The 26,601-nt window shown below is 63.4% G+C and overlaps 2 protein-coding genes and 1 long non-coding RNA gene across 4 annotated transcripts in view; 2 read left to right on the top strand and 1 right to left on the bottom strand.

Annotated features, from left to right (window-relative positions):
- The window catches only part of RPS6KA2 (ribosomal protein S6 kinase A2), a 71,497-nt gene extending 67,091 nt beyond the window's left edge, over window positions 1-4,406 (top strand). Inside the window, exons 19-21 of one of the 2 annotated variants that reach the window (XM_036425589.2) lie at window positions 1,056-1,173; window positions 1,809-1,946; window positions 4,171-4,406. In XM_036425589.2, the coding sequence (XP_036281482.1) occupies window positions 1,056-1,173; window positions 1,809-1,946; window positions 4,171-4,296 (382 nt within the window). In that variant the 3' untranslated portion in view covers window positions 4,297-4,406. The remainder of the gene's footprint in view (window positions 1-1,055; window positions 1,174-1,808; window positions 1,947-4,170) is intronic. The other variant, XM_045577098.1, reaches the window with a different exon arrangement.
- Window positions 4,407-14,790: 10,384 nt separating this feature from the next.
- On the top strand, window positions 14,791-20,534 carry MPC1 (mitochondrial pyruvate carrier 1). The gene is made up of 5 exons (XM_036425605.2): window positions 14,791-14,962; window positions 17,642-17,645; window positions 19,094-19,190; window positions 19,684-19,816; window positions 20,093-20,534. The coding sequence occupies exons 1-5, from the start codon at window positions 14,892-14,894 to the stop codon at window positions 20,115-20,117; spliced, it is 330 nt and encodes a 109-aa protein (XP_036281498.1). The 5' UTR covers window positions 14,791-14,891; the 3' UTR covers window positions 20,118-20,534.
- Window positions 20,535-24,095: 3,561 nt separating this feature from the next.
- LOC123651812 lies at window positions 24,096-26,242 on the bottom strand. Its single transcript, XR_006740757.1, has 3 exons — window positions 25,448-26,242; window positions 24,847-25,023; window positions 24,096-24,592 (listed from the first exon to the last, which is right to left on the bottom strand). It is a non-coding gene; the product is annotated as an uncharacterized LOC123651812 (long non-coding RNA).
- Window positions 26,243-26,601: the final 359 nt, after the last annotated feature.

Here is a 26,601-nt window from a genome sequence, read left to right as displayed (position 1 = left end):
CTGGGACCAGGCACCTGGGGGTGTGGGGGTGGGTCATGTCTCCGCGAGCTCAGCGGCCCCCTGCCTCTGAGCCAGAGGCAAACGCCGTGTGGTGCCTAAGCTCCTTCCAGCCGAGAAGTCCAGCACCCTGACCCCTGTGCCCAGCGTTTTAAGTCGAATAAACACGCGAGTGGAGGGACTCCTGTCCTTTTTACGGCTGCGAAACGGACCCAGTGCCTCGGGGAACGATGGGCAGCCGGGCCATGGTCTCGTTGTAAATCGGTGACCAGTGCCGAAGGGGCAGCGGCCGGCTCCCGGCCTCATGCAGCCCGGTCCCCGGCGGAGGTCACTGCCCGGCGGTGAGACCCGCCAGAGCCCCGTGTAGGGAGAGCGGGCACCCGTGGACACAGCCAGCACCTCCCATGATGGGGACAGGAAACACCCGTCGTGCATTCGCGGTGGTCACGTGCTGAGCTCACATGTTCCGTGTGTTTGCCCATGGTTCTACCCATGATGCAACTGAAGCGCAACGGTAATTTGTCCGAGAGCCCAGAGGTGGCGATAGGTGAACCGGGGTCCTCAGACCTCGAGGCTCCAGCTCTCAAACACCCTATCACGCTGTCCCCATGGGCACCGAGCCAGGGGCGACCACAAGCGGTTCGGGGAGCTCGTGCCGGCCCGCGGAGCGGGGCCCCCCGCCCTGTGCGCCCGCCGTGGCCGCTGAGGACGTGGCCGGAGCCCGGAGGAGGAAACGGTGCTTTGCCGCGGATGCCGGATTCGGAGCATAATGGGGAAGAAATGGCCGCTTTTAAAAATATTTTTTATGGACGTCAGAGAGGAAGGGAGAGGGAGAGGCAGACACATCCACGATGGGAGAGGATCAGGGACTGGCTGCCTCCTGCAGGTCCCGAAGGCGGATCGAGCCCCAGTCCTGCATGTGCCCTGACCGGATCAAACCGTGACCCGTTCATCGGTCGACACTGGGCGGCACCAGCCGGCTATAATAAAAACGCCGCTTTTAACAACAAAAGGCAGGGTTCCGTGCGGACCGAGACCCGGGCCCTCTCGTTACCCAGATTCACGCCGTTCGCCAACGGGCCGGACGACACCCCGGAGGAGATCCTGGCGCGCATCGGCAGCGGGGAGTACGTGCTCTCCGGCGGGAACTGGGACTCCGTCTCCGAGGCGGCCAAGGTGAGCGCCGCTTCCTGCACCCATGCCCGCCCGGCCAGAGGCCCGCCCACAGGACCGCTCAGCCAGTGGCCTCACGGCTGCTCAGCTCACACAGTCCGGCAGAGCTATCCCACAGCACGCTCCACACTTCCTGCCGCCGTGGGGCCAGAGCCAGGCAGACGTGTGTGTGTGTGAGAGTGTGAGTGTGTGTGTGTGTGAGAGAGAGAGTGTGTGTGAGAGTGTGTGTGTGTGAGAGAGTGTGTGTGAGTGTGTGTGTGTGTGTGTGAGAGTGAGTGTGTGTGAGTGTGTGAGTGTGTGTGTGTGAGTGTGTGTGTGTGTGTGTGAGTGTGTGTGTGTGTGTGAGTGAGTGTGAGTGTGTGTGAGTGTGAGTGTGAGTGTGTGTGTGAGTGTGAGTGTGAGTGTGTGTGTGTGTGTGAGTGTGAGTGTGTGTGTGTGTGTGAGTGTGAGTGTGAGTGTGAGTGTGTGTGTGTGCAGAGAGGAGAGGGAGACGCTGGGGTTTCCCGTGGGCTCTGTGACGGAGGTGGGAGCCCCTGCACAAGGAGGCGGCAGCTGGAGACAGAGCCGAGGCCGGGTCTGTCCTGAGGGCGGAGGGTCCCGGGCGGCTCGGTGCCCACGCCCCCCCCCGCCTCCCACAGGACGTGGTGTCCCAGATGCTCCACGTGGACCCGCAGCAGCGGCTGACGGCGCTCCAGGTCCTCAGACACCCGTGGGTGGTGAACCGCGAGCTCCTGCCTCAGAGCCAGCTCAGCCGGCAGGACGTGCACCTGGTGAAGGTGCCGGGTGTCAGGAGGACGGCGGGGGGGGGGGGGGGCAGCGGGGGGGCCCAGCGGGGGGAGGGGGGCGCGGCGGGGGGGCGCGAAAAGGTGCTGTGATGCCTCCTCGTTCACCACATACACTCACCACAGAGGGCGCTGAACAGGTGCAGCTCTGTTCGTGTCACAGTTGCAGTGCATGCCAGAGAGGGAGGGGGAGGGAGGGAAAGAGAGGCAGAGGGAGAGGGAGAATCGGGGCTGTGCCAGCCCCTGGTCCCAAGTCCTCAGTTCCAGACCAAGGTCTGCCCCCCTCCCACGGCCCAGACAGTAAATATTTGAGGTTTCCGGCGGTGCCTCTGTCTCAGGGGCTCCGCTGTCCTGCGTCCCACGGAAACCCCGAACAGCAGGCCCGCGCTCGGGGTGGCTGCATTCCGGAAACACTTCACTCACACGCAGCAGCCACCGGGTGGCCCCCCCCCGCCATCCCCCCGCCCCCCCCGTGAACACATACCCCCCCAGTGCACACACCCCCGGTGCACACCCCCCCCGGTGCACACCCCCACCGGTGCACACACACACCCCCGGTGCACACCCCCCCCCCCGGTACGCACACACACCCCAGTGCACACACACCCCAGTGCACACACACACACACCGGTGCACACACACAAACCCCGGTGCACACACACACGCCCCGGTGCACACACACCCCGGTGCACACACACACACCCCGGTGCACACCCCCCCCCGGTGCACACACCCCCGGTGCACACACACACACACCGGTGCACACCCCCCCCCGGTGCACACACCCCCCGGTGCACACCCCCCCCCGGTGCACACCCCCCCCCGGTGCATAGACCCCCCCCCGGTGCACACACACACCCCGGTGCACACCCCCCCCCGTGCACACACACCCCGGTGCACACACACCCCCGGTGCACACACACACCCCGGTGCACACCCCCCCCCGTGCACACACACCCCGGTGCACACACACCCCCGGTGCACACACACACCCCGGTGCACACACCCCCGGTGCACACACACACCCCCGGTGCACACCCCCCCCCCCGGTACGCACACACACCCCAGTGCACACACACCCCAGTGCACACACACACACACCGGTGCACACACACAAACCCCGGTGCACACACACACGCCCCGGTGCACACACACCCCGGTGCACACACACACACCCCGGTGCACACCACCCCCCGGTGCACACACCCCCCGGTGCACACACACACACACCGGTGCACACCCCCCCCGGTGCACACACCCCCCGGTGCACACCCCCCCCCGGTGCACACCCCCCCCCGGTGCATAGACCCCCCCCCGGTGCACACACACACCCCGGTGCACACCCCCCCCGTGCACACACACCCCGGTGCACACACACCCCCGGTGCACACACACACCCCGGTGCACACCCCCCCCCGTGCACACACACCCCGGTGCACACACACCCCCGGTGCACACACACACCCCGGTGCACACACCCCCGGTGCGCACACACACACCCCGGTGCACACACTCCCCGGTGCACACACCCCCCCGGTGTACACACCCCCCAGTGCACACACCCCCCGATGCACACACACCCCCGGTGCACACACACACACCCTGGTGCACACACCCCCCGGTGCACACACACCGCCGGTGCACACACACACACCCCGGTGCACACACCCCCCGATGCACACATACCCCCGGTGCACACACACACACCCCGGTGCACACCCCCCCCGGTGCACACACACCCCCGGTGCACACACCCCCGGTGCACACACACACACCCGGTGTACACACCCCCCAGTGCACACACCCCCCAGTGCACACACACACCCCCCCCCCCCGCAATATTCTCACAGATTCCCTGGCACATCCCCAGGGCGGGGCGGGCAGGAGGCAGCCCGTCAGCGATTCTCTTGGCTGATGTTCCTCTCTCCTCCTCTCCCTTCCTCTCTCTGAAATCAGTTTTTTTAAAAATTGTAAGTGGCCACGAGGAGGTGGCCAGGCCCTGGCCCGGTGCCAGGTGCGGGGGGACAGCAGCCGGCGCCCTGCCACCGTGGGGGGCTCAGCCTGGCCCCGGGGAGTCCGATGTTCACCCCGCGTCGGTGCCGCGGGGAGGAGACCCCGGGCCGCGGCAGCCCGCACACCGCACAGGCGGGCAGACCGAGGCCGGAGCCGTGCGCCGGCTCGGCAGGAGCACGCGGTCACCGCCGCCCTTGCCTTGCAGGGCGCCATGGCCGCCACCTACCTGGCCCTGCACCGGACGCCGCGGGCGCCGCGGCTGGAGCCGGTGCTGGCGTCCGGCCTGGCCCAGCGCCGCGGCATGAAGAGGCTCACGTCCACGCGGCTGTAGCCGGCAGGACCGCCCCGGGACCCGGCCGGGCGCTGCCCAGGGACCGCGGCGCCTTCGCCGGCCCGCGTGTCCCTTCAGCCCGAGGGGCCGGCGCCCTCCCTGCCGCTCTGCCGCCTGCGCCTCCCTCCCGGCAGCTGCACGCGAAGGCCTCCCCCCGCACCTGCCCGGCGGGCGGATCTGCCCAGGGAGCACCGTGCTCGGTGGGAGCAGGCGGCCTCGGTAGCGCCTCCCGGAGGGGCCGGCGTCCAGGGCGGGCGGCTGCCGGTGACGGAGCAGAGCCCTCGTCCTGCCGCCCCCGTGTGTGACCGAGGCCCCTGTGTCCTCGCAGAGAGCCGGGCGGGAGGCACCCTGAGCCGCCGGGCTCGGCCTTGGTGCCCTCGGTCTGTGCGCCTCCCCGGCTCTGGGTGGCAGTGCCGGGCTGGGGGCCCCGGGCTGAGGGCCCGGCTTGCTCCCCCGCTGCCTCCGGAGAAACTGTGACCTCGGACCCTGAGCTCGGTGTCCACTGGGCGGGGGCTCGGCGGGGGACCGTGGCGGAAGCTGAGCTGTGTCTGCGCTGCCCAGCGTCTGTCCCGGCGGTCAGTCAGTGTGTCTGTGTGTCCCGGGCCGCGTGCCCTTCGTTAATAAAATCCCGCCCGCTCCGCCCGGGGCTGCCCGAGGCAGCGCCTGTGTCCTCCTCTCCTCCTGCTCAGCCCACCCAGGGAGCACCCCACCGGCGGGGAGGACTGCCACTTGTCTGTCTGTCCGTCCGTCCCTCCGTCTGTCCACCCCTCTGAGCTCAGGCCAGGCTATGGGAGCGACTGTTGGTCACAGCCAGGTTTTTCCTAAAAAGACGATATTTATTGTTTCTTTTGTCCTTCAGTCTCAACTCCAGTGACACGCACACACGCACACACTCAGGCGCGCACACACACACACACATGCACACACTCAGGCGCACACACACGCACACACTCAGGCACACACAGGGCTGCCTGCCGGAAAGTTCTCCCTCGCTGGGCTGTGGTCTTCAGGCCCCAGAAGATGAGCGTGGGGGCCACGGCCGCTCTCTCCCAGCACCAGACACAGTGGCACGTCCGTGCCCGGTTCCGCAGAGCCGGGCGTCCTGGTTCCTCCGTGGACAGAGCCCCGAGGCTCCATGTGTGACTCCCCCTTCCTCCCTCCTCCACCTCCCCCACCCCCGTCGTCTGCCTCGGTCCTCGCTGCCTCGCTGCTATCGGAAACGGGAACAACGGGCTGCGGGCCACCCTCCTAGACCTGGCCCAAGGCGCGCGTCCTGTTTGCTGGGCCAGCCGCCTGCCGCCCGTGGCTGGGTGTCTGCCGGGGGTGCCGGGGGGGAGGGGAGGGGGTGTCCCTGAGCTGCCGCGTGGAAACCGAGCCGGGGAAGTCTTAGGGCCGCAGCGGCCGCACCGTCGGTGGGAATGCCGGGTCTGAGGGTCCACGCGCTTGCACGGGGCTCCCCGAGCCCAGCGCCGGGGAAGGCTCCCCAGGATCCGCACCGCCCTGCTCACACCTCGGACCGTACCCCCTGGCTCTGACCCCGGCCTCCAGCCCACCCCCTCGCAGGCCCTTCACCCCCTCCGGGCGCTGAGAGCGGACTGGGACCTGAGCGGCGAGGAGCCAGTGACTCCGTGTGGCCTCGCCAGCCGGGGGGGCGGGGGCCTCCAAGGCTGTGCCCGGAGCGCTGTCCGCCCGCCCTCCACGCCGCACTTAGCTCGCCTCCGCCTTGCGTACAGCTCCGTTCGCTTCGGGCTGTGTGCGGGCGGCCCGCACGGTATTTATTACGCTTTCCAGACTTTCTGAACAGGTTTTTTAATAAACACGGGTTTTATGAAGTGTGACGTGTCCCTGGCGTGGCCTCTCGGACTGTCTGTGCTGTCACCCAAGCCGTCTGCACCTCCTCTTCCTCCCGACCCACCAGGCTCTGCCACGCGCTGCACGGCGGTGCTCCACGGGGGCTGCGATGGGCATGCGCCGTACCCCCCAGCCCTGCGTGTGCACGCACACGTGTGTGCATGTGTGCGTGGACTCTGTGCACGCCGCATGTGCACATGCGTGTGTGTGCGCACTCCGCGTGTGTACATGTGTGTGCGTACGTGTGTGCACTCCGCGTGTGTACATGTGTGTGCGTACGTGTGTGTACGTGTGCACTCCACGCAGAGCCCGGTGTGTGACGGGGCGGGGCAGCAGGAGCCAGCGGAGGTCGTGTTGGTGAAGCAGGTGCCCCCACATCCCAGCACCCCCCGCCACCCCGCACACCCCACCGCCTGCCCGCACACCGCCCCTCCTTCCTTTATACAGAAAGACACCCGCACGTCCGCTGAGGGTCTGCACAGAATGCACGGCATCAGCGATGTGCCGGGCCGAGGGCAGAGGCCGTGGGCCGTGGGAGGGGGTGCGGTGGGTCAGAGAAGGCGCCCTGGGCGGCGAGAGGCTGGGCAGGTGGGGGACTCTCTGGTCATAATGTTCCTTAAAACCGTCAGCTCCATCCGCAGACAGAGCCACAAAACTCCGCCTGCAGCTCAGGCCTGGGCCCGCTGGCCTTGTCCGGCGAGGCGGGCACCGGGCACCGGAGCGGGTCTGGGGCAGGAGCCTGCCTGCCGCCCGGAGCAGCCAGCACCACGGCCGCCTGTCCCCGCCCAGCGCAGGCCGGTGGGCGCCCGAGGTTCGGAGCGGGACCTGCGGGCGATGCTCAGCCACCTCCTGGGCCCGCGCGGCCTGTGCGGCTCTGCCCGGGCTCTGCCAAGCCGGCGAGGAGGCCGTGGCCGGGGAGGTGGGCCACCTCATTCTCTGCTTCCTCCCAGACCCCGCCGCCTCCGCGGGACGCCTGCGGGGTGTGCTTGGCGTCCACAGCCCCCACCGGGCGAGCCCCGCGCCTCCACAGGAGCACCGGGGCCGAGGGGCCGACTGAGGGGCCCCACTCCGCCCGCCCTCCCCGGGTCCAGGCGGGGCCTGCACAGCCAGCGGGGCTCTCAGCCCGCGGGGAGTCTGCGATCCGCGTCCCGTGAGGGGGACGGTGGGAGGGTCGTAAACGTGCCGAAGGGAGAAGGGCCTTGGCTGGGCACTGAAGGTCACGTCCACGGCTCCCGTCCCGGCTCCAGCCCCAGTAAGCTGTGAGGGGCCGTGGTCTTGGGGTGTCTGTGATGTGACTGTGGGAGGAAGTGTGGCTGTCACTCCCTCCGGTGGGGACATGTGTGAGAGTGCACGGAACACGGGGGGGGGGGGGGCCTCCGGTGGGGACATGGGTGAGAGTGCACGGAACACGGGGGGCCTCCGGTGGGGACATGGGTGAGAGTGCACGGAACACGGGGGGCCTCCGGTGGGGACATGTGTGAGAGTGCACGGAACACGGGGGGGGGGGCCTCCGGTGGGGACATGTGTGAGAGTGCACGGAACACGGGGGGGGGGGGCCTCCGGTGGGGACATGTGTGAGAGTGCACGGAACACGGGGGGCCTCCGGTGGGGACATGTGTGAGAGTGCACGGAACACGGGGGGCCTCCGGTGGGGACATGGGTGAGAGTGCACGGAACACGGGGGGCCTCCGGTGGGGACATGGGTGAGAGTGCACGGAACACGGGGGGCCTCCGGTGGGGACATGGGTGAGAGTGCACGGAACACGGGGGGCCTCCGGTGGGGACATGGGTGAGAGTGCACGGAACACGGTGGGGGCCTCCGGTGGGGACATGGGTGAGAGTGCACGGAACACGGGGGGCCTCCGGTGGGGACATGTGTGAGAGTGCACGGAACACGGGGGGGCCTCCGGTGGGGACATGGGTGAGAGTGCACGGAACACGGGGGGGGCCTCCGGGGGGGACATGGGGGAGAGTGCACGGAACACGGGGGGGCCTCCGGTGGGTTCATGGGTGAGAGTGCACGGAACACGGGGGGCCTCCGGTGGGGACATGGGTGAGAGTGCACGGAACACGGGCCAGCCCCCCCCTCACGGGGAAAGTCCAGTCACCTCATTGCCATTGGAGCAGTGTCCCCTCAGCCAAAGGCCGAGGACACGGCCTGCCCAGCCAGTGCCCCTCCACAGGGGACGGGGTCAGGACAACCAAATATTAGCTTTCAGATACGCTGCTCGGCCCCGCCTGCAGGTCCCAGCGCCGGCGACCGGACGCTGCTCTAAGGTCGAGCATGCGGACCTGAGCCAGCACCGGCCAGCTGCTCAGGGGTGACAGGCTCGACCCTCCCGGGGGGGGGGGGGGGGGAGGTGTGTGTGTGTGACAGGCCCGCCCAGGGGAGACAGGCCCGCCCGGGGGTGACAGGCCCGCTCGGGGGTGGGGGGGTGACAGGCCCGCCTGGGGGGTGACAGGCCCGCTCGGGGGGGTGGGGGGGTGACAGGGCCCGTCGGGGGGGTGACAGGCCCGCCCGGGGGGTGGGGGGGTGACAGGCCCGCTCGGGGGGTGGGGGGGGTGACAGGCCCCGCTCGGGGGGTGGGGGGGGTGACAGGCCCGCCTGGGGGGTGACAGGCCTGCTCGGGGGGGGGGGTGACAGGGCCCGCTCGGGGGGTGGGGGGGTGACAGGCCCGCCCGGGGGGTGGGGGGTGACAGGCCCGCCTGGGGGGTACAGGCCGCCCGGGGGGTGGGGGGGTGACAAGGCCGCTCGGGGGTGGGGGGGTGACAGGCCCGCCCGGGGGTGGGGGGTGACAGGCCCGCCCGGGGGGTGACAGGCCCGCCCGGGGGGTGGGGGGGTGACAGGCCCGCTCGGGGGGTTGGGGGGTGACAGGCCCGCCCGGGGGGGTGACAGGCCCGCTCGGGGGGTGGGGGGGTGACAGGCCCCGCCTGGGGGTGACAGGCCTGCTCGGGGGGGGGTGTGACAGGCCCGCTGCGGGGGGGTGACGGGGGTGGACCGGCCCGCCCGGGGGGGTGGACAGGCCGCCCGGGGGGTGGGGTAGTTGACAGGCCCTCGTGGGTGACAAGGCCTGCTCGGGGGGTGACAGGCCCGCTCGGGGGGTGGGGGGTGACAGTGCCGCGCTGGGGGGCTGACCAGGCCCGCTCGGGGGGTGGGGGGGGTACAGGCCCGCCCGGTGGGTGACAGGCCCGCTCGGGGGTGGTGGGGGGTGACAGGCCCGCCCGGGGGGTGACAGCCCGCTCGGGGGGGGGTGGGGGGTGAAAGGCCCGCCTGGGGGGTGAAGGACCGCCCGGGGGGTGACAGGCCCGCCCGGGGGTGACAGGCCCGCACGGGGGGTGGGGGGGTGACAGGCCCGCCCGGGGGGGTGACAGGCCCGCCCGGGGGGTGGGGGGGTGACAGGCCCGCTCGGGGGTGGGGGGGGTGACAGGCCCGCCCGGGGGGTGACAGGCCCGCCCGGGGGGTGGGGGGGTGACAGGCCCGCTCGGGGGTGACAGGCCTGCTCGGGGGGGGTGACAGGCCCGCCCGGGGGGTGGGGGGGGTGACAGGCCCGCCCGGGGGGGGGACAGGCCCGCTCGGGGGGGTGACAGGCCCGCCCGGGGGGTGGGGGGGGTGACAGGCCCGCCCGGGGGGTGACAGGCCCGCCCGGGGGGTGGGGGAGTGACAGGCCCGCTCGGGGGGTGACAGGCCTGCTCGGGGGGGGTGACAGGCCCGCTCGGGGGGTGGGGGGGTGACAGGCCGGCCCAGGGGGTGACAGGCCCGCCCGGGGAGTGACAGGTCTGCCCGGGGGGTGACAGGCCCGCCCGGGGGAGACAGGCCCGCCCGGGGGGTGACAGGCCCGCTCGGGGTGTGTGGGGGGTGACAGGCCCGCTCGGGGGGTGGGGGGGTGACAGGCCCGCCCGGGGGGTGGGGGGGGGTGACAGGCCCGCTCGGGGGGTGGGGGGTGACAGGCCCGCCCGGGGTGCGGGGTGTGAGAAGCCGCTGGCCTGGTTCGCGGGGCAGGGTGTGCTCTCCTGTGAACAGCCTCACACTCAGTGTGTGTGCACGGCACATACACACAGCTCAGCGGCCGTCCGGGCCTCCGGGGCGCAGGTCCCGGCCCCGGCAGCAGCATTGCCTCCCAGCCCGCGGCTCCGGCTGGGGGCGGCGCCACTGGGGGCGGCTGACGGAGCTCGTGCGGTGACTGGGGCGAGACCAGAGGAAAGCTGCACAAGAGACAAGGCCAGGGAGACACCGGACACTAGCAACCGACCGCGTCGGAGAACAGCCGGGCCGGCAACTCGTGGCCAGTGAAGGAAGTCCACGTTCAAGAAAAACACGTTAGGCAGCAGCATGCACTCAGAACGTGCATCAACGTTTCAACTGCTGGAAACTCCATTTAGGTTGTACTTTATTTTTTTAAATATATTTGTACTGATTTCAGAGAGGATTGGAGAGAGAGAGAGAGAGAGAGGGAGGGAAAGAGAGAGAGAGAGAGGGAGAGACATCAATGATGAAAGAGAATTATGGATCTGCTGCCTCCTGCACGCCCCCTACTGGGGATCAAGGAATGTTGCCAGCCGTGGCCTGAGAGGTGGGAGCGTGGGGTGTGTGCTGTGGAGTCTGAGAGTGTCCTCTAGAGGTAAAAACCTAATTTCTATTGGCTGAAAATCAAGACTTATTAGTATTTTTACAAAAGACTGGACGAAACGGGCCATAAGCTGACCTGACAGCTCAGGGGAGGCCTGCATGGCGGTCTTGCAAACTCAGACCTAAACTCACCACAAAGGGTGGTCTGAAATGAAACTTTTAACTAAACGCAGTGATGGTGGGTAGTTACGTCCTATCTGTCTTTTTGTATCTATGATAACACACCCTTGAAATGTCAGGGTAACTGGTAACTTCCCTTTTTCTGGAGCCCCTGGGGCACAACCTAATGTGCTGGGCGCCAGGACAGAGGCCATAGATTCCTTCATTATTATGTTCATTGTTCCTGCACTCACCTGAGTAGAGTCCATCATTTTACTTTTTATCCAATCCCAGGGGTTTCCCTGCTTTGCTTTCTCCCACCCCCTAATCTGTCACCAATGGATTTCAGGTAACCCACCCGTGTCCCTCCTCTGATGGAATGTATAAATACAGGTGTAACCCGCCATTCTCCGGAGCGCTATCTCAATTTGTTGACGTACTGCTTCCTGGCATATGTCGACGGTTTGGCTCAAATGAACTCACAAAGATTCTCTACAGGTGTCAATGGCTTTTTACAGGTTATTTTCTACAGCTCCGTTCCAGGCTGTGATCCTCGGTAAAAATACCGATGTTCCTTTTCCGAGGCCGATGCTGAGGGAGAGTTCTGACTCCTTCGTTCCTGTGTCCCGGTGCTCGGCCCCTCGTCCATTCACAGACCGACCAGAGGGACCGAAGCCAAGGAATGCGGCCCTGCCTGCCAGGCCTGTCCGCCAAGCCAATCGCTGGGGGAAAAGCTCCAGGAGGTCGATGGCAACTTGACCTCTGACTCAAGAATTCCTTAAAGTGACGGGGCTACTGCCAAATGTGGGCTAATGGAGGGCAGGGCTGGTGTGCTCCCTCCCCAGCCACAGCTGATGGGTGAGCGCAGCCTGGAGCTAAAGCGTTTGTGATGCAGCTGGACAGGGAGGCAGGAGCACTCATCTTACTTACTTTTAAAATGTATTTTTAAAATTGATTTCACAGAGGAAGGGCGGAGGAAAGAGAGAGAGAAACATCCATGCTGAGGGAGAGTCCTGGATCGGCTGCCTCCTGCACGCCTCCCACTGGGGAGCGAGCCCGCAATCCGGGCCTGCGCCCTGACCGGGAACCGAACTGTGACTTTCTGGCTCAACTCCTGAGCCATGCCAGCCGGGCTGGAGAACTTATTTGCAATTGAAATTTCCGGAATACAAATCCGTCGTCATGTTTTTGGAAATGTTCCTAACACGCACAGGCAGAGCGCTCAGCGGTGGTCATCAGCCTCGTGCGAATCAGCTGCACCATCTGCCCCAGATGGAAGCGATGTGGATCAGCGGGTGCTCCACTGGCCTCTGAGCTCAAAGGGAACACAGCAGAGTTGCAACAGAGGAGGAGAATTTGCTCAACGTGGACCGGGGTCATTGTGAAAGCGAGGCTGCTTCTGCCTCCAAGAGAATTCTCCTGTGAAGTGTTTTGTCCATGTGAGTGCAGAGGTTAAAGGGGGCAACCTGGGGAGGTGCTCGATCCAGTCGGGGATTCCAAGCTGTGTGGGGTGACCTGGGTGTGGGGACATGCATCGTTAAGCGGTAAACCCCGTGAAACGTAAATGCAGACCGAGCATTGCCGACGAGGAACTGTAAGTCTAAATGCTCACCAGACTTAGAAGGGGAAGAAGAACCTAAAATATTTCAATAACTTCTATGTTGATTCCATATTGAAATAGCATCCTGGCTGTTTGGGACTAAGCAGACGAGTAAGATCGATTCCACCTGTTTCCTCTTGCGGTTTAATGAGGTACCGACACCTCACACTACAGCGGCGGCGGCCCCCGTTCCGTTTCCTCTGGGCTGCGTCCGCCCGGCAGTCAGTCCCCTCCTCACGCCGGGTGTCCTCCATGTCGCCCTGTCCTCTCCACTGCTCCCTCTCAGACGGACGGGGTCCATGCTTGGGCTAGTTCCTCTCACCCTTTTTTCCTGGGCCTGGGGGCGGAGTTGCAGGCCCCATTGGGTTCAGGTCGCCAGCTGTTTTCTTGGTGTGGCATCGCGCCAGGAGACACCCGGAGTCATCAGCGGGGCCTCCTGGTCAATCTGTGAGTGACCCGGGAGGGCCTCTGCTGCCGGAAGCTCCCTGCCCCCACGCCTGCCCTCAGGGCTGTAATATCCATCCCGGGATGCTGGCCTCCCCGATCAGTCACTCCCCTGGGTTCTCCTCCTTCAGGGAAGTTTGGTGGTTTTGTTTGTTTACTTGTGAGGGGGCGGGGGAAGCAGTTGGGCTTTCATCCAGGAAGCCATTCAGCTTCTTACACCCACCTTCGGGGTTGAATGAGGAGAAAGTGTACCAGTGCTTCCTGGCCAGCAAAGGACACCTATTAACATTGCTAATAACCAAAACCCCTTTGCCCCTTGAGGCCACCGCTCCCCCCTCAGCAGGAAGCACAGGCTGTGCCCACCTTCCTGGTGCTGCCAGTGTTAGGGGCGACCCGCAGGAGACGACCCCCAGACAGGGGTCAACATTTCTGGGTCTTTATCAAGCTGGCCAGCGGCTACAGCGGCAGCACTTCACCGCGGCAAAGGCAGCACTGCAGTGCCGGCCACAGGAATCCACAGAGGGAGGGAGGACAGCTACAAGGACAACCCAAAGGTTACAAACGCCATTGCAGCCGTTTCAGGGCACAGGTGCAACGGCTGGGCACGCCTGGCCGGAGCGTGAACTGCCCCTCCCTCCAAACTCCAGCGGGCCCATTGTCGGTGACTGCTCCACCTCCCTCCGCCCCAGGGCATCCTGCCTCCAGGAGAGAACGCCAGGAGGCGGCCCTGTGGACGGAGGCCAGCTGTGACCGGGAGGTCCGAGAAGAACGTGATTCTCATCCATCAGCGGCTTGCTAGTTCTTAAAAGCATTTCTCCTTCTTTAATGCCATTTATTTGTTAACAGATAACACATGTTCATTCTTCAAACGTCCAAAGGGGAACGAGGGCCCAGGGAGGCGTTTCCCTCCATCCCTCGAACCCTTAACCATCCTCAGGCCGACATGTCTCCTGTCTGCAGGCTGTTTCGTTGTCTCTGTGTGCAAGAGAGTGGCGTGTCTGACATGGGCCTGCGCCTCGAGGCCGTTCCTGTACATGTTAACGGTCGGCCCACACCGCCTAGGGCCTGTTCTTCCCACCTCCACAAGGAGGGAGGCACAGGGACCACCAACTCCGCCCGGGGAGGGTGCACACGCCCGCCTACAGGGCTGGGGCTGTAGAAAATTGCCCGTTGGCCCATTGCTAACGTGGACACAGGCTCCCATCACCCCCTGTTCCAATCGACCATCCCCTATCCCAACTGATCACCCCCTATTCCAATCGACCATCCCCTATCCCAACCGATCACCCCCTATTCCAATCGATCACCCGCTATCCCAATCGATCACCCCCTATTCCAATCGATCACCCCTATCCCAACCGATCACCCCCTATTCCAATCGATCACCCCTATCCTAATTGATGCTCCCGGGCCAGGTCGGTCACCGAACGCAGCTTAAATGACTTAGATCAGCGCACTGAGGGCCAGTCCCAAGAACCAAACAGTAAAACCCGAATAATAGGACCCCCGCTGCGGAACCTCGGTGAACCGAGGCCCCGCGCACGCTGAGGCCTCGGTGACCTTGGCCCGGGGCAGCGGCAGCGAGCGGCCCTGCTGCGCCCGCACCTGCGGCCGGGGCTGGGGCCGGGGCGGGCGGGGACCCGGCGGGGCCCGGGGCCGGAGGTGCGGGCGCGGTGCCCTTGAGGGGACGCCGCGGCGGGTGCCACCGCCTAGCAACCGCCAGCCAATCCCCGCGCGGCCCGGCCATTTTATGGCAGAAGCCCCGCCCCGCCGCCGCCGAGGGGCGGGGAGAAGTGTGCGGCGCGCAGCGGCCAATCCGCGGGCCGCCTCCCACGCCCAGCCCTCCCATTGGCCGAGCGCCGCGGCCGTAAGGCGTGACGCGCGGCGGTCGCGGCGGTGTCCTCTGTCCGCTGGGCCGGGCGCTGGGCTCCGGGAGCGGCGGCGAGGGCGGCGGGCGCTGCGTGCGGCACGGCCATGGCGGGCGCGCTGGTGCGGAAGGCGGCGGACTATGTCCGGAGCAAGGACTTCCGGGACTACCTCATGAGGTGAGCGCGGCCGCAGCTCGGGCCCGGAGGAGGGCACGGGCGGGGCGCGGGGCGGGGGCGCGGGGCCGGGGCCGGGGCCGGCGGGGGCCCGGGGCTGGGACGGCGGGCGGGGCCGGGGCCGGGGCCCGGGGCTCGAACGGCGCGGGGCAGCCCCCGGCGGGGCGGCGGGAGCGCCCTCTGCACCTGCCCGGGCGGCGGGGCCGGGACGCCGCAGCCGAGCCCTGCCCGGGGACAGGTGCGCGGCGAGGCCGCCTCCCCGTTCACGGACTGAGACCCCCAGTGTCTCCCGTGCGGGGCGGGCGCTCTGCGCCCCGGGAGCCCCGCTCCGCCCCCGCCGCCCGCCGCCCGCTTATCTCCGATCGGAGCTCCCGCAGCCGGAGCCGCTGGGCGGCGGCGGGCGGGGCGCCCCGGGAGGCGGGGCTGCGGGTCCGGGGGCGCGGGCCCGGCGAGAGGTGCCGGGTGGCTGTCCGCGCCCCCGGGCCTGGGGCGGCACCGTTCACTGCGGGCCCCGCGGGGCGGGCGGGCGGCCAGGCCGGGCCGCGGCTCCGGTGTCGGAAAGTCTGAGCGAAGCCGTCCCTCCAGGGCGGTCCGGCGGGCTCCGCCCTCTGTCCCCGGTGTCGGTGTCCGAGCCTCCCGGGTCGGGTGCAGCGATTGGGTGTCTCCGAGGAGGCGGCCTTGGCGCCGTCCGTGCCGGAGGCGGCGAGGATGCCCGTCCGGAGCGGAGCCGGGTCTGGGTTTCTGGCTGCTGCCGCCCCGCTGCTCTGGGGGCCGGGCTTTCAGCCTCTGGGCCTCGCGGCCCCCCCTTCCCCCTCCATTAACTGAATCGGGCCGGACCGCTTCATTTTTTTCTGGGAACTTGTTTTTCCTGCCGTTCTTGGCAACAGCGGCTTCTCCCTGTGGCTGCCAGGCGTTCTTACGCAGGACCTTTGGGTTGGGCGGCTCGGAAGGCAGTTTCTGGTCCCTGCCCCTTTCTGCCGCCACCTTCAGCAGGGCTCCTGGGCCTGCGCACCCGTGGAAGTGCAGTACAGGAAACGTGAAACCAGAAGGCACAGACTCCGGCCTGGCCCGGGCCTGGCCTGCCTGTTACTTACCTGAGTACACGTTCCCCTTCGGCAGATCAAAGGGAAGGCTTGGCACACAATGTGAGGGTGTCCGGGTTAGGGAATGGCCTTGAGCCCCTAAGCCCACAGCAGGGCAGCAGTGTGCTGACCTTCAGCCCTGCTGAGTATCAAAGTCCATGGCCTTCCGATGTTTTCTTTTACATTAATAGGCCGACTGCTGTTGGCTCTAGCCTCCGGCACCTTTCTGTTTGCACCAAAGTCACCTGCTGTAAACTGAAGTTAGAATTTGAACTATTGTCAATTCCAGGAGAGAGTCCTGAATTGAAAACTAAAGTATCTCCAAGATGGCATTTAGATGCTGAGTACTGCACCTTTTAAAACGTTCCTGTCGGGAAAGGAGCATGTGTTGTTGCCAATACTAGTTCAGTGAAAGGCCTTGTTCAGGCCGGAGCCAGTAAGGGGAGTGGCCATGGCTGTCTCCCACCGCCGAGGCCATCGCTGCTGGTGTGGACTTGCTGTGACACGTCTGAGGCAAAATTTATTAGGCTTTTTGCTCCTTATATTTCATAGCAGAACCTACTTAGCACTGTCAACAGACAATTTGTGCTGTGAACTAGGGTCTCCACGGACTCCGGATCAAAGCCAGAAGGGTTGTTTGGACGCGTCTATGACAGAGTCTATCAGAGTATTTCAACAACTTGTTCAGTAGATAAACTAAGATTTTACCTTCACAGAACAACCTAGCTACATCCTGGCAGGAAGAATTGCCATTTCAGAAATAAAAGGAATTCACTGAAACTTCCTATATATCGATATTCTAAATGGGATAAAGCTCAGTGCTCAGGAAAACAGTTGGGTTGACATTGGAAGTTTTTACTGTTCATTTACTCAATAAATGTGTTTCTGAATGTCCTGGGAATGGAGGGCCCCCCTTCAGAGTCCTGATTCTCAGTAGTAAACAAAGTAAATCACACACCAGCTCTTCTCAGGGGCTTCATTCGGTGATAACCTACGAGTAAATAAAACGGGAAGCTGTTGTTAACAGAATTCTGCAGCATTGTGCTTCTCTCCAACTTGTCATTTTCTAAGGAATGGTCCCCATGTGGTGTGAGAGCCATGAGCCACCTGAAATGTGGCCCGTCCCTGTGCCAGCACACACCGCATACAAAGTAGAACACAAGATGTCGCATGCATGCGTCGCCACTGGTTGCTCAAATTACAGTGCTTTGGACATGTGGGAATAAATAGACTTAATATGATAAAATTAACTTCTGCTTTTCCTTCTAGAAATTTTTAAACTACGTATGTGGCTCCTACTTGTGACTTGCATTATTCTTCTATTGGTGCCCTCTAAGGACTACGTTTATTTTTTATAAAATTAAGGTTTAATTTCATTAGGTCCAAGTTGTTATTAGAAATGTCACTAGACTTCTCAGGGCAAAGAGAGCCGTGCCGCCCCCTGTGCAGCTCCGGCACCGAGACCGCGCAGACTGAGGGGCCCCCCCCCCCCCCCCCCCCCCCGCCTAACAGGACCCCCGCCTCTGGAAACGCCTGACCTTTTCCTTCTCTTTTTTTTCATGTTTCCCTGTCTGCACCTCGGGGACTTCTCACAAAACAGCACGGTAAGAATCCTTCCTCCTTCACTTCAGGCTGGTGTAGATCCTGCACCCACAAAGTTAGGGACAGCAGGACAGCAGGCCCCTTTCCGGAGATAGCCGAGGAGCACCAGGGCCCGGGGAGCGGCTGAGCGGTCCTCGGCCCCTCCCAGTGCACGCTCTGCGGCGCCCAGGGACCCGGCTCGCTGGGAGCAGTGGGCACAGAGCCTGGCCGCCGAGGAGCAGACTCCACACCAATAGTCAGATCACGGCGCTCCTCATTGGTGTGGATGTTCTTTAACCCAAGTGACGAATTTGTAACGAAATAGTAGAAGTATTTTTCCATTTAATCCAAAATATGTTCCTTTTTCCTTTCAAATGTTTATCATGAAATTCCTTCTTTTTCTAGACATTTATGGTGAATATCTGCTAGAGCGTAGACCTAACGTACTTTAAAAAGGGACGCGAGCACGAGAGCCTTGCGCTAGGTAGAAAGCACGTATTAAGCTCGTGAGGTAGGTACCTTAGCCAGCTAGTGTGAGTTATCTGTGCCTTTGTGTGCTTTTTAGGGCTGTATTTACGTACCGGTCATTGCTCACTGCCCCCTCACAGGACCTCCTACAGGCAGCCCTAGCTCGTCACGCCAAGGCTGAGTTGGCGTCCCTGCTGTTACACATGGGTATTCTGATGAAAAGCTGTTGGTCCATTTTTAAAATAGAAATTGTTGCTATTATTTTACAAGTATTTTCCAATCCTTTTAAAATATATGTTTTTATTGATTTCAGAGAGAAAGGGAGAGAGAGAGATTGAAACATCAGTGATGACAGAGAATTATCGATCAGCTGCCTCCGGGCCCACTACTGGGCATTGAGCCTGTGACCCAGCCATGTGCCCTTGTCTAGAATCAAACCCAGGTCCCTTCAGTCCCGGCAGTGCTCTGCCCACGGGGCCACACCAGCCAGTCTTAGTATCTGGGGCTCCTGAGTGTAGTGTCCCAGGGTCTCAGATCTTAAAATAGCGCATGAGCCAAAGCCATTTCCCCGTATTAAACACAGCTTCTTTCTTCAGAAAAAGGATCCAGGTTAGGGTCTGCATATTAAGAGATGTCAATAAAATTTAAAAAAGAAGTTTTGATAGATGTAAGCATTAAATTATGGAGAATAGCTATCACACATTTTGAGTTATGGCAAGACGGAATTGTGTAAGAAGTTTGGAGCTCTAAGTGGGACAGTCAGAGGTTACTTGGTTGTCATCGGAAAGTTGGTCAGGACTGGTAAGCTGCCCAGTCCCCTCTGGCTCTGAGCTCACCTGAGGGAACTGCTGACTCACAGGCAGACCTCAGCGGTGACCAGTAAGCCCGCAGGACGGAGCTTGGGATTTGTTCCCCGAGGCTCACAGTGATGAGAGAGGAGCACAGCTGTTCACAGCTCCGCCCTAATTCCTCCTCTCTCCTTCCCCTTCCCTTCCCTCCATAGCACTTCTGGGGCCCAGTAGCCAACTGGGGGCTCCCCATTGCCGCCATCAATGACATGAAAAAGTCCCCGGAGATCATCAGTGGGCGGATGACGTTCGGTGAGTGCTCGGCACCCTCACCCTCTCCTGTGCCGTTAGCATAAGCAGCTCCAGCGGCAGCTCCGGACGGGACAGCCCCTTAGAAATGCATCGCCCCCCCATGGGAGGGAGAGCAGGGCTCGGAAATGCTGTCCCGGGAGAGCTGGGTCTGCTAGCCGGCAGGCTGACACACCAGCTATCTGATATCTGGCCATAAAGCTGCTGAGAGCTGACAGCAGTCCTGCGGTGAGGGACTGTGAGCAGCCCGGGGGGACAGGACCGCGGCTGGAACTGAGGAGCCGCCCGCCCTCCGACACTCCGTCCTTAACGTGCCCCACAGGGAGCCCGGTATCCGCTGAGCTTCCCCTTCCGGGTGCATCTCCGCCAGAATTACCTCCTGGCAGAGGCCTTAGCGGGAGGGCTGCCCCGTGGCTCAGGCGGGCGCGCTGTGGACCGGGGGCCGCCACGCCCGTCTCCGAGCCGTGAGTCACTGCCCTCTGCTTGCTCTTGGCAGCCCTCTGCTGTTACTCGCTGACGTTCATGAGATTTGCCTACAAGGTGCAGCCTCGCAACTGGCTCCTGTTCGTGTGCCATGCCACCAATGAGGTGGCCCAGCTCATCCAGGGCGGGCGGCTCATCAAATACAAGTAAGCGGCGCGGCCCACCCTCTTCGCTGAGGGCGGGAGGCGGGCCGGGCCTGCTGGGCGTTTGGGCCGTGAGTGAGCGCAGTGGATGGGAAGCCGTTTCTGAGGCAGCGGTGCTGTAGAGGGTGAAGCAGTTAGCGCCTGCGCAGGTAATGCCACGCAGCGCAGATGCACTATGACAGCAGGGAGTCGGGTGTGTCTTCGTAACACTGAGGCGAATGTTGTGTGAGGTCTTCCCTCCGGCCTTGAAACTCCCCATTTCCTTGTGTCTCCCTCCAGGATGAAGGAGAAGGCATCAGCGTAACACTGGCAGGGAGGGCTGGCGCTGGCAGGGAGGCTCTGCCCGCTGCGGAGCCACCGGCTCTGGCACAGGACGTCTGCTGAGGACCCGCCGATGCTGTTTTTACTAACCCAACCGTGTCCACCGAGACAGCAAGAGCCCCCGAGCCCTGACCCGCCCCCAGCGAGTAGTCCTTCCCGTGATCCCAGCGATGCTTGCTCCGAGCTGTGTGTTACCTGTGAGGACTTGCTGAACGAGCGAAGCCTGAGGCTCTGAGACCTGAGTGCTCAGCACGCTCCACTTGCTGTGTACGACCACGAGGCATCCCACAGCTGGCTCCGTCCTTAAGCTTTCACCCCGGGTCTGAAAAGTACCCGTTGCCATGCAGTGTGTGTCTGGAAGGCTGTAACTAACGGCAATAAATGATTTAAATGTTTGTCAATGGGAGTGACAGGTGCCCGCCATGTTTGAAGGCTCTGCAGGGCCATGTCCCTGCAGCACAGGCTCCGTCTAACGTGAACTCCCTCCCCGGTGCTGAGGGGAGAGGACGGGAAGGCAGCTTCCGGGGTGCTGTCCTCCGAGCAGTCAGACGGTTCTTTCTCACCGGCCACGTTAGGAAATGCACCGTGTTGTCCCGGAGATGCCCGGCTTCCTCGGCCCTGCGGGGGCGCTGGCCTCCTGTCCTGAGGATCCCGAGCTGGGCAGAGCTGGGCAGTGTCCCTGTGGGGCCGTCCCTGCTGCAGGGGAGGGGGGACCAGGTAGAGGAGGGACCTCCGGGAGGGGGGACGGGGACTTGGTGGAGACCCCGCTGCGCCAGGGTGAGCCCAGGAGACAGCGTGGAGCGTGTGCCTGGCCTGCGTTCCCCACTTCACCCACACCCGCTCGGCCCGCGGAGGGCTCTTCCTCGTCTCTTTCTGATGGAAGGCTCTGGTGCTTTAAAAGGACCGTATCCGCTGTCTGTCGCTGGCACGAGGGGCGCTGAGGACACCTGGGCGGGCGGAGGGAAGCGACCCAGTGGCACAGAAGACAGACCCAACAGCCAACCTCTGCTCCGCGGCCGGGCGGCGGGAGGTGCTGGGGGGCTCCTGCTCTGTCTTCGGGGTTTGCCGAGCTCCGTGCCCTAGAGACGCGGGAGGTCCCGGCCCAGACCTGTCTGGTCCGTGCGAGAGCAGCGCACCGGAGGCTCCTCTGGCCGGCGGCCAGTGCGTCCTCCCAGGGCCTGGGGTTACGGAGAACGGGGCCATCCATCCCCAGCACCGGGTACACACCGGAGACCCTGGGAATGGAAGTGTGAGAGCGAGGGTGGGCGACGCCGGCCTGGGCCGCTCCCACCGCCAGGACAGGTCAGCTGCCAGCTGCAGACAGCCTCCCCCGCAGAGGGCCCAAACCGCCCGTGCCGTCCGTTCACGCAGTGGAGAGAGCGGAGGACAGCAGCCGGGCTCCCGTCCAAGGCCGTGGGCACCGGATGTCGCCGCGGAGGTGCCCTGCTGGCCCCGCGCTGTGATGGGCTCGGGGACCAGGTGACGATTGACAAGCACTTCCTGCTCTGCCAGGGCCGGCCGAGCCTGCTGGGGTCCTGGCACCGAGGAGCCGCTGCCCGCGGTGTTCGGCCGGGCAGGAAGCTGGTGAAGGGCCTCTTGTTTGGCAAAGCCCTTCGGCCACGGTTGGTTTGGGGCTGTCCCTCCCTCCTGGCCTCCTCCCACGCCCCAGGCAGGAACCGCAGGAACCCTCTGCTGCTCGCTCCAGGCTGCGTTCCATTGCTCCCGTCCGTCCGCCTTCTCACTAGGTTTCTCAGTGCAGACAGTCTGAGACGGGAGCCAGCAGGCGGTTTGTCTCAGTTTCCAGTTTACGGTCCAGAAGAGAAGCGAACACCAGCACCGCGTCACCAAAAGCAAAGCCCGGGGACCTGGGGCTCGAGGCGAGGCAGGTTGGTGGCCCTGGGAGGGCAGCACACCAGTTGCCATGGTAACTATTTTGAATTTTTTCTGGCTTTTTCTCTTGAGCATGATAATAGACTCGAACTTTTATAGACTTAATGTGTTGTTTTAAATTCTCATCCAAAGATAGGTTTTATTGATTTTAGAGAGAGGGAGAAAGCAAGGAACATCGATGTGAGAGAGAAACATCGGTAGGTTGTCTCCCGTATGCCCTGCTCAGGGATCGAATCCACAGCCCAGGTATGTGCCCTGACCAGGACTGGAACCCACATCCTGCTGGTGTACAGGATGGCACTCCAACCACGTGGGCCACCAGCAGGGCGAGACTTACTGTGTGTTCACCAGCTGCACTTCTCTTGGCTCCTGTGCTGTTACAGCAGCTGCCGGGCGGCGGGGGTCCTGGCTGCTCCTGCTCTGTCTCCTGGGGTCTGCACGTGGGTGTCTTTGGGAGTTCCTCTTGTCCCCACACAAGCTGGAGGCTGCCTGCCCTCGGCTTGCCCGCCCACACAAAGCCACACCCGGGCCCTGGCCGGGTCTGAGTGGTCCCTGCACCACGCCTCGGGCCCGGTGCCAGAGCGGCGCTGCTTTCTGCCCTGCTGTGTCTGAGCACGCCAGTTCCTAGTAACGGTTCTGAGTGCACGGAAAGGAGCCGTCGATTGTTACGTAAGCGCTTTCCCGAGGGAGCTGTCTGCAGTGGTCAGAAGTTCCGAGAAGCGGAGTGCCAGCTGCTGACCGTGTCCTCACTCAGACCCCGGAGTCCACCTCCCGGGCGGTCAGAGCGGCGGGGCCCCTGAGCAGCTGTCTCCGAGCATCAGTCCTCATCCCTCCGTCTGCACCGAGGACTTGTGGCCAAGCAACCCCTCTGCCTCTTACTGTCTGATTCCTGGTGCCGTTACCGCCAGAGTTCACATGTTCAATCCTGTCCCATGCGAGTTTTATCTTGTGCCTCTTTTTAAGTTACAACTTTTCTCTTTAAATAAAAGTGATAGCCAAATTTTCTACCTACCGTACTATGTATTTTCACACCGAGGCTAACATCTTACAAATTCAGCTAATTCTCAGGCACCGTTCTCCCGAGTGAGGCAGTGTTTCATTTTCCCCGAGGGGTGAGTTTTAAGGAGACGGACGGGTTGCACGGGGAGCGAAGGCGGCCTATGTCGGTGCAGGCTCTTCGGGGCTTTGTCTGCAAGCCCTTCACGCAGAAGCTTCTGTTTGCATCAAGGGCTCTCACCGCCTCAGACAGGACTGGGCCTTGGTCGTGCGCCCACACCTGGCGATGAGAAGTCAGCGGCAGCACGCGCACCTGCCGGTTCTTACCGAATGACAGGGCGGTGTCCTCTCAGGAAGGCCTGAGCCGGTGGGCGCCTCGGTGCCTCACTCTGCACGCTGCCAGAGGAAATGGCCTGGAGAGGTGTAAACCGATGCCTCTTGGAGCCTGCAGGGCCTGTCTCACCGAGTGGGGAGGAGAGGGGAGAGAGGGCTAATGGCAGGATGGGGCTGCATTCGACTACAGGTGAGTCTGGGAGGAGGTAGAGCAAGAACTGTGAGGGAAAACGGTCAGTTTTAGCAAACTGCATATTTTGAGTTTGCAATAAAACACTCCCCGATGAAATTGGATGCTATCACATATCGGCAGGGGAACGGCCCTTCCAGTGCGAGGTGAGGTCTCCCAGGGACCGACCCCAGGGCTGCAGGGAGAGTCTGCACCCGGGAGCCCTCACACCTGCCCCTCCCCAGGTGTGAAATGGTTTTGTGGCAAAATAGTGCCACCTTGTGGCCTCATTGGATTGAAAAGCTGAACTGAGGAATGTTGCCTAGGCCCATGTTGACAAGTATCTGTCCAGCACGTGTGGCTCCGTGGTTGAGCACTGACCTACAAACCAGGGGTTGTGGCTCGATCCGCAGTGTGGGGCGTGCAGGAGGCAGCCCGTCAGTGATTCTCTGTCGTCATTGATGCTTCTGCCTGTCTCTCCCGTCCTGAAATCGAAATATCTTCTATTTTATAAAAAAAAAAAAAGAAAAAAAAGCCTGTGGTGGTCATGCCATCGCGCTGGAATGACCAATCAGCAGGAGGCTGTGTGCTCGGGGTGCATGGGGACTTGACCAGAGGCGCCGGTGGGATTCTGGGTCCCGGGTCTCGCGAGATTTCACACTCTGGGCTTCTAGTATTTAAATAAAAACAGTCTTCAAAACAGTCTCCTTATGGAACCCCCCCCCCCAATCTACTGCCACACACGTGGGAAGCTAAGACAAGCAGCTCACGGCTCTCCCAGATTGCTTCTCAGGCAGAGCAGACTGAGAAAAGTGCCTGAGACTATAAAACCGTTTTTTTTGTTTTGTTTTGTTTTTTGTCTAATCAACAGACTTGATGCAGAGTTGGCATTGGCACTGCCCGTGGCTGTGCCCGAGGACGGGGCTGCGGGTGATGGCGGTCTGCTGGTCTGGAGGGAAGGGTGAGGACGCCGCTCCCTGTCCTAACGGGACACCTCCCCGGCTCTGGCTGTCGAGCCATTCATCAGCCCGTGTCTGGGTGACGTCGGCACGGGAACGCCGTGAACAGTTCTATGGAGGACGAGCAGCACAGTTAGAACCAGGCTGTCTCCACTCAGTCATTATCCCCGTTCTCCTCTCCGCCCACCTGCAACTCCGTTCTATGGAGGACGAGCAGCACAGTTAGAACCAGGCTGTCTCCACTCAGTCATTATCCCCGTTCTCCTCTCCGCCCACCTGCAACTCCGTTCTATGGAGGACGAGCAGCACAGTTAGAACCAGGCTGTCTCCACTCAGTCATTATCCCCGTTCTCCTCTCCGCCCACCTGCAACTCCGTAGCGCCTGGCTATGTGGCGGCAGGTAACTATGGCGACAGGCCTGCTCATAGGCAACCGACTGGCTCCTTCACAAAGCGTGTGGGTCCCGGTCCTTAGGGAGAGAAGCCATGTGTTCCTCTGGGTGCCAGGATGTGCTGTCAGTCCCGGGAAGTGATGGCGACAAGCTGATGGGACAGTGAACAGTGAACGGCCAGTGGTTAGACATCACATCACATATCACTCCCACCCACCCCACAGGCCGGGTTCTGTGGGCCATGGCCCTTCAGCCCCGCAGGCAGCCCCGTGGGGCTCACTTCCTGCCACGTCATGGGAGTGTGTGGCCGGCTCGGCATTCCCACCTGCCTGGGTGCGCTCTTAGCGCTGGGAGGGAGACATGTAAACAGTTCTCATCGTCTTCTTCCAAAACCCTTGGATGTAGCCACAGGGGAAGGTTCCCGCACACCGTCCTGCTGTCCCTCCCTTACAATCCTGGGGGATGGGGGCCCCTTCCACCAGCCAGCTGGGCAGGGCGGTGGGTGGCGTGCGGGCACTCAGGGGTACGGCTCCAGGCGGGGAGGGAGTGCTGGTCACATTTGGTTGTGGTTTTACCTGCAGAAAGGACCAGACTCTCCAGCTCCCATGGCCACTCCCCCAGCAGGGCAACCTCGCTGGTTGACTAGCTCCTCTCTGAACCTGGCTCCGGGGCTTTCCTGCGGTGATGGGGGGTGGGAGGGGGGGTTGGTTGCCCTGCAGGCCACTCTCCGAACCCCCTCAGCTCGGGAGGGCCTGGAGGAGGAGCCCGGTGGCCGTTCAGGGTCAGGGTCAGGGTTAGGCAGGCTGTCAGATGCCCTGCCTCTCACCCCCCTCGGCACCTCCTCCTGTTGGTGCCTGTGCTGCCTGTGTGTGTGCGAAGGCCCTGGCTCTGGCCAGCTCCCCAGCTGAGCAGCAGGAGGAGGAAGAGAGAAGCCACCAGATCTTTTTCTAGGTCTGTGGTCTGTGGGCACCAGGTGCAGACCGGCTGGAACAGTGCGCTGGGTGGGCAGGGCCGGGACCAGAGCAGAAGGCACACAGCAGTGACTCCTCCTCTCAAACCGCGCGTTCGGGGCACCTGCAGGGCAAGCCGCCCGCAGCCGCGTGGGGTGCGGGGAGGCTCCGCATCAGCAGCACAGAGCTGGCTCAGCTCCGGGAGGCGAAGCCCGCGTCCTGGGTCCTCCGTCCCCGGCGTCCGTGCTCACTGACACCCCCTTTCCGCACGCTGCTGCCTCCTTGGCACTGACCTCGGCCAACCGCACGCGCCTTTGCCTGGAAGAAGCCCCTTGCCGAAACCGGTGTGGCTCAGTGGATAGAGCGTCGGCCTGCGGACTGAAAGGTCCCAGGTTCGATTCCGGTCAAGGGCATGTACATTGGTTGTGGGCACTTCCCCGGTGGGGGGGGGGGGGTGCAGGAGGCAGCTGATCTCTCATCGACGTTTCTGACTCTATCCCTCTCCCTCCCTTCCTCTCTGTAAAAAATCAATAAAATATATATATATTTTTTAAAGAAGCCCCTTGCACGTCCCGGCCGCCGCCCTGAGGACCGGGATGGAGCCGGGCAGTGGTGCGGGGCCGCGGGAACGGTGAGGTCCCCCAGGAGCACGCAGGGGGAGTACGGCGGACAGGCGCCTGCCAGGAGCCAAGGGGAGCGCAGACCGCCGGGCGGAGAGCGCGCATGCGTGCGCCGCGGAGGGGGGCCGGCCCGGACGCGCCGGAAGCGGGGCACCCGGA

Source organism: Pipistrellus kuhlii, unplaced genomic scaffold (assembly GCF_014108245.1).
Source record: "Pipistrellus kuhlii isolate mPipKuh1 unplaced genomic scaffold, mPipKuh1.p scaffold_m20_p_82, whole genome shotgun sequence".
NCBI classification, from domain to species: Eukaryota; Metazoa; Chordata; class Mammalia; order Chiroptera; family Vespertilionidae; genus Pipistrellus; species Pipistrellus kuhlii.
Note: the sequence above shows the minus strand (reverse complement) of the source record. Positions and strands in the feature narration are given on the sequence as shown.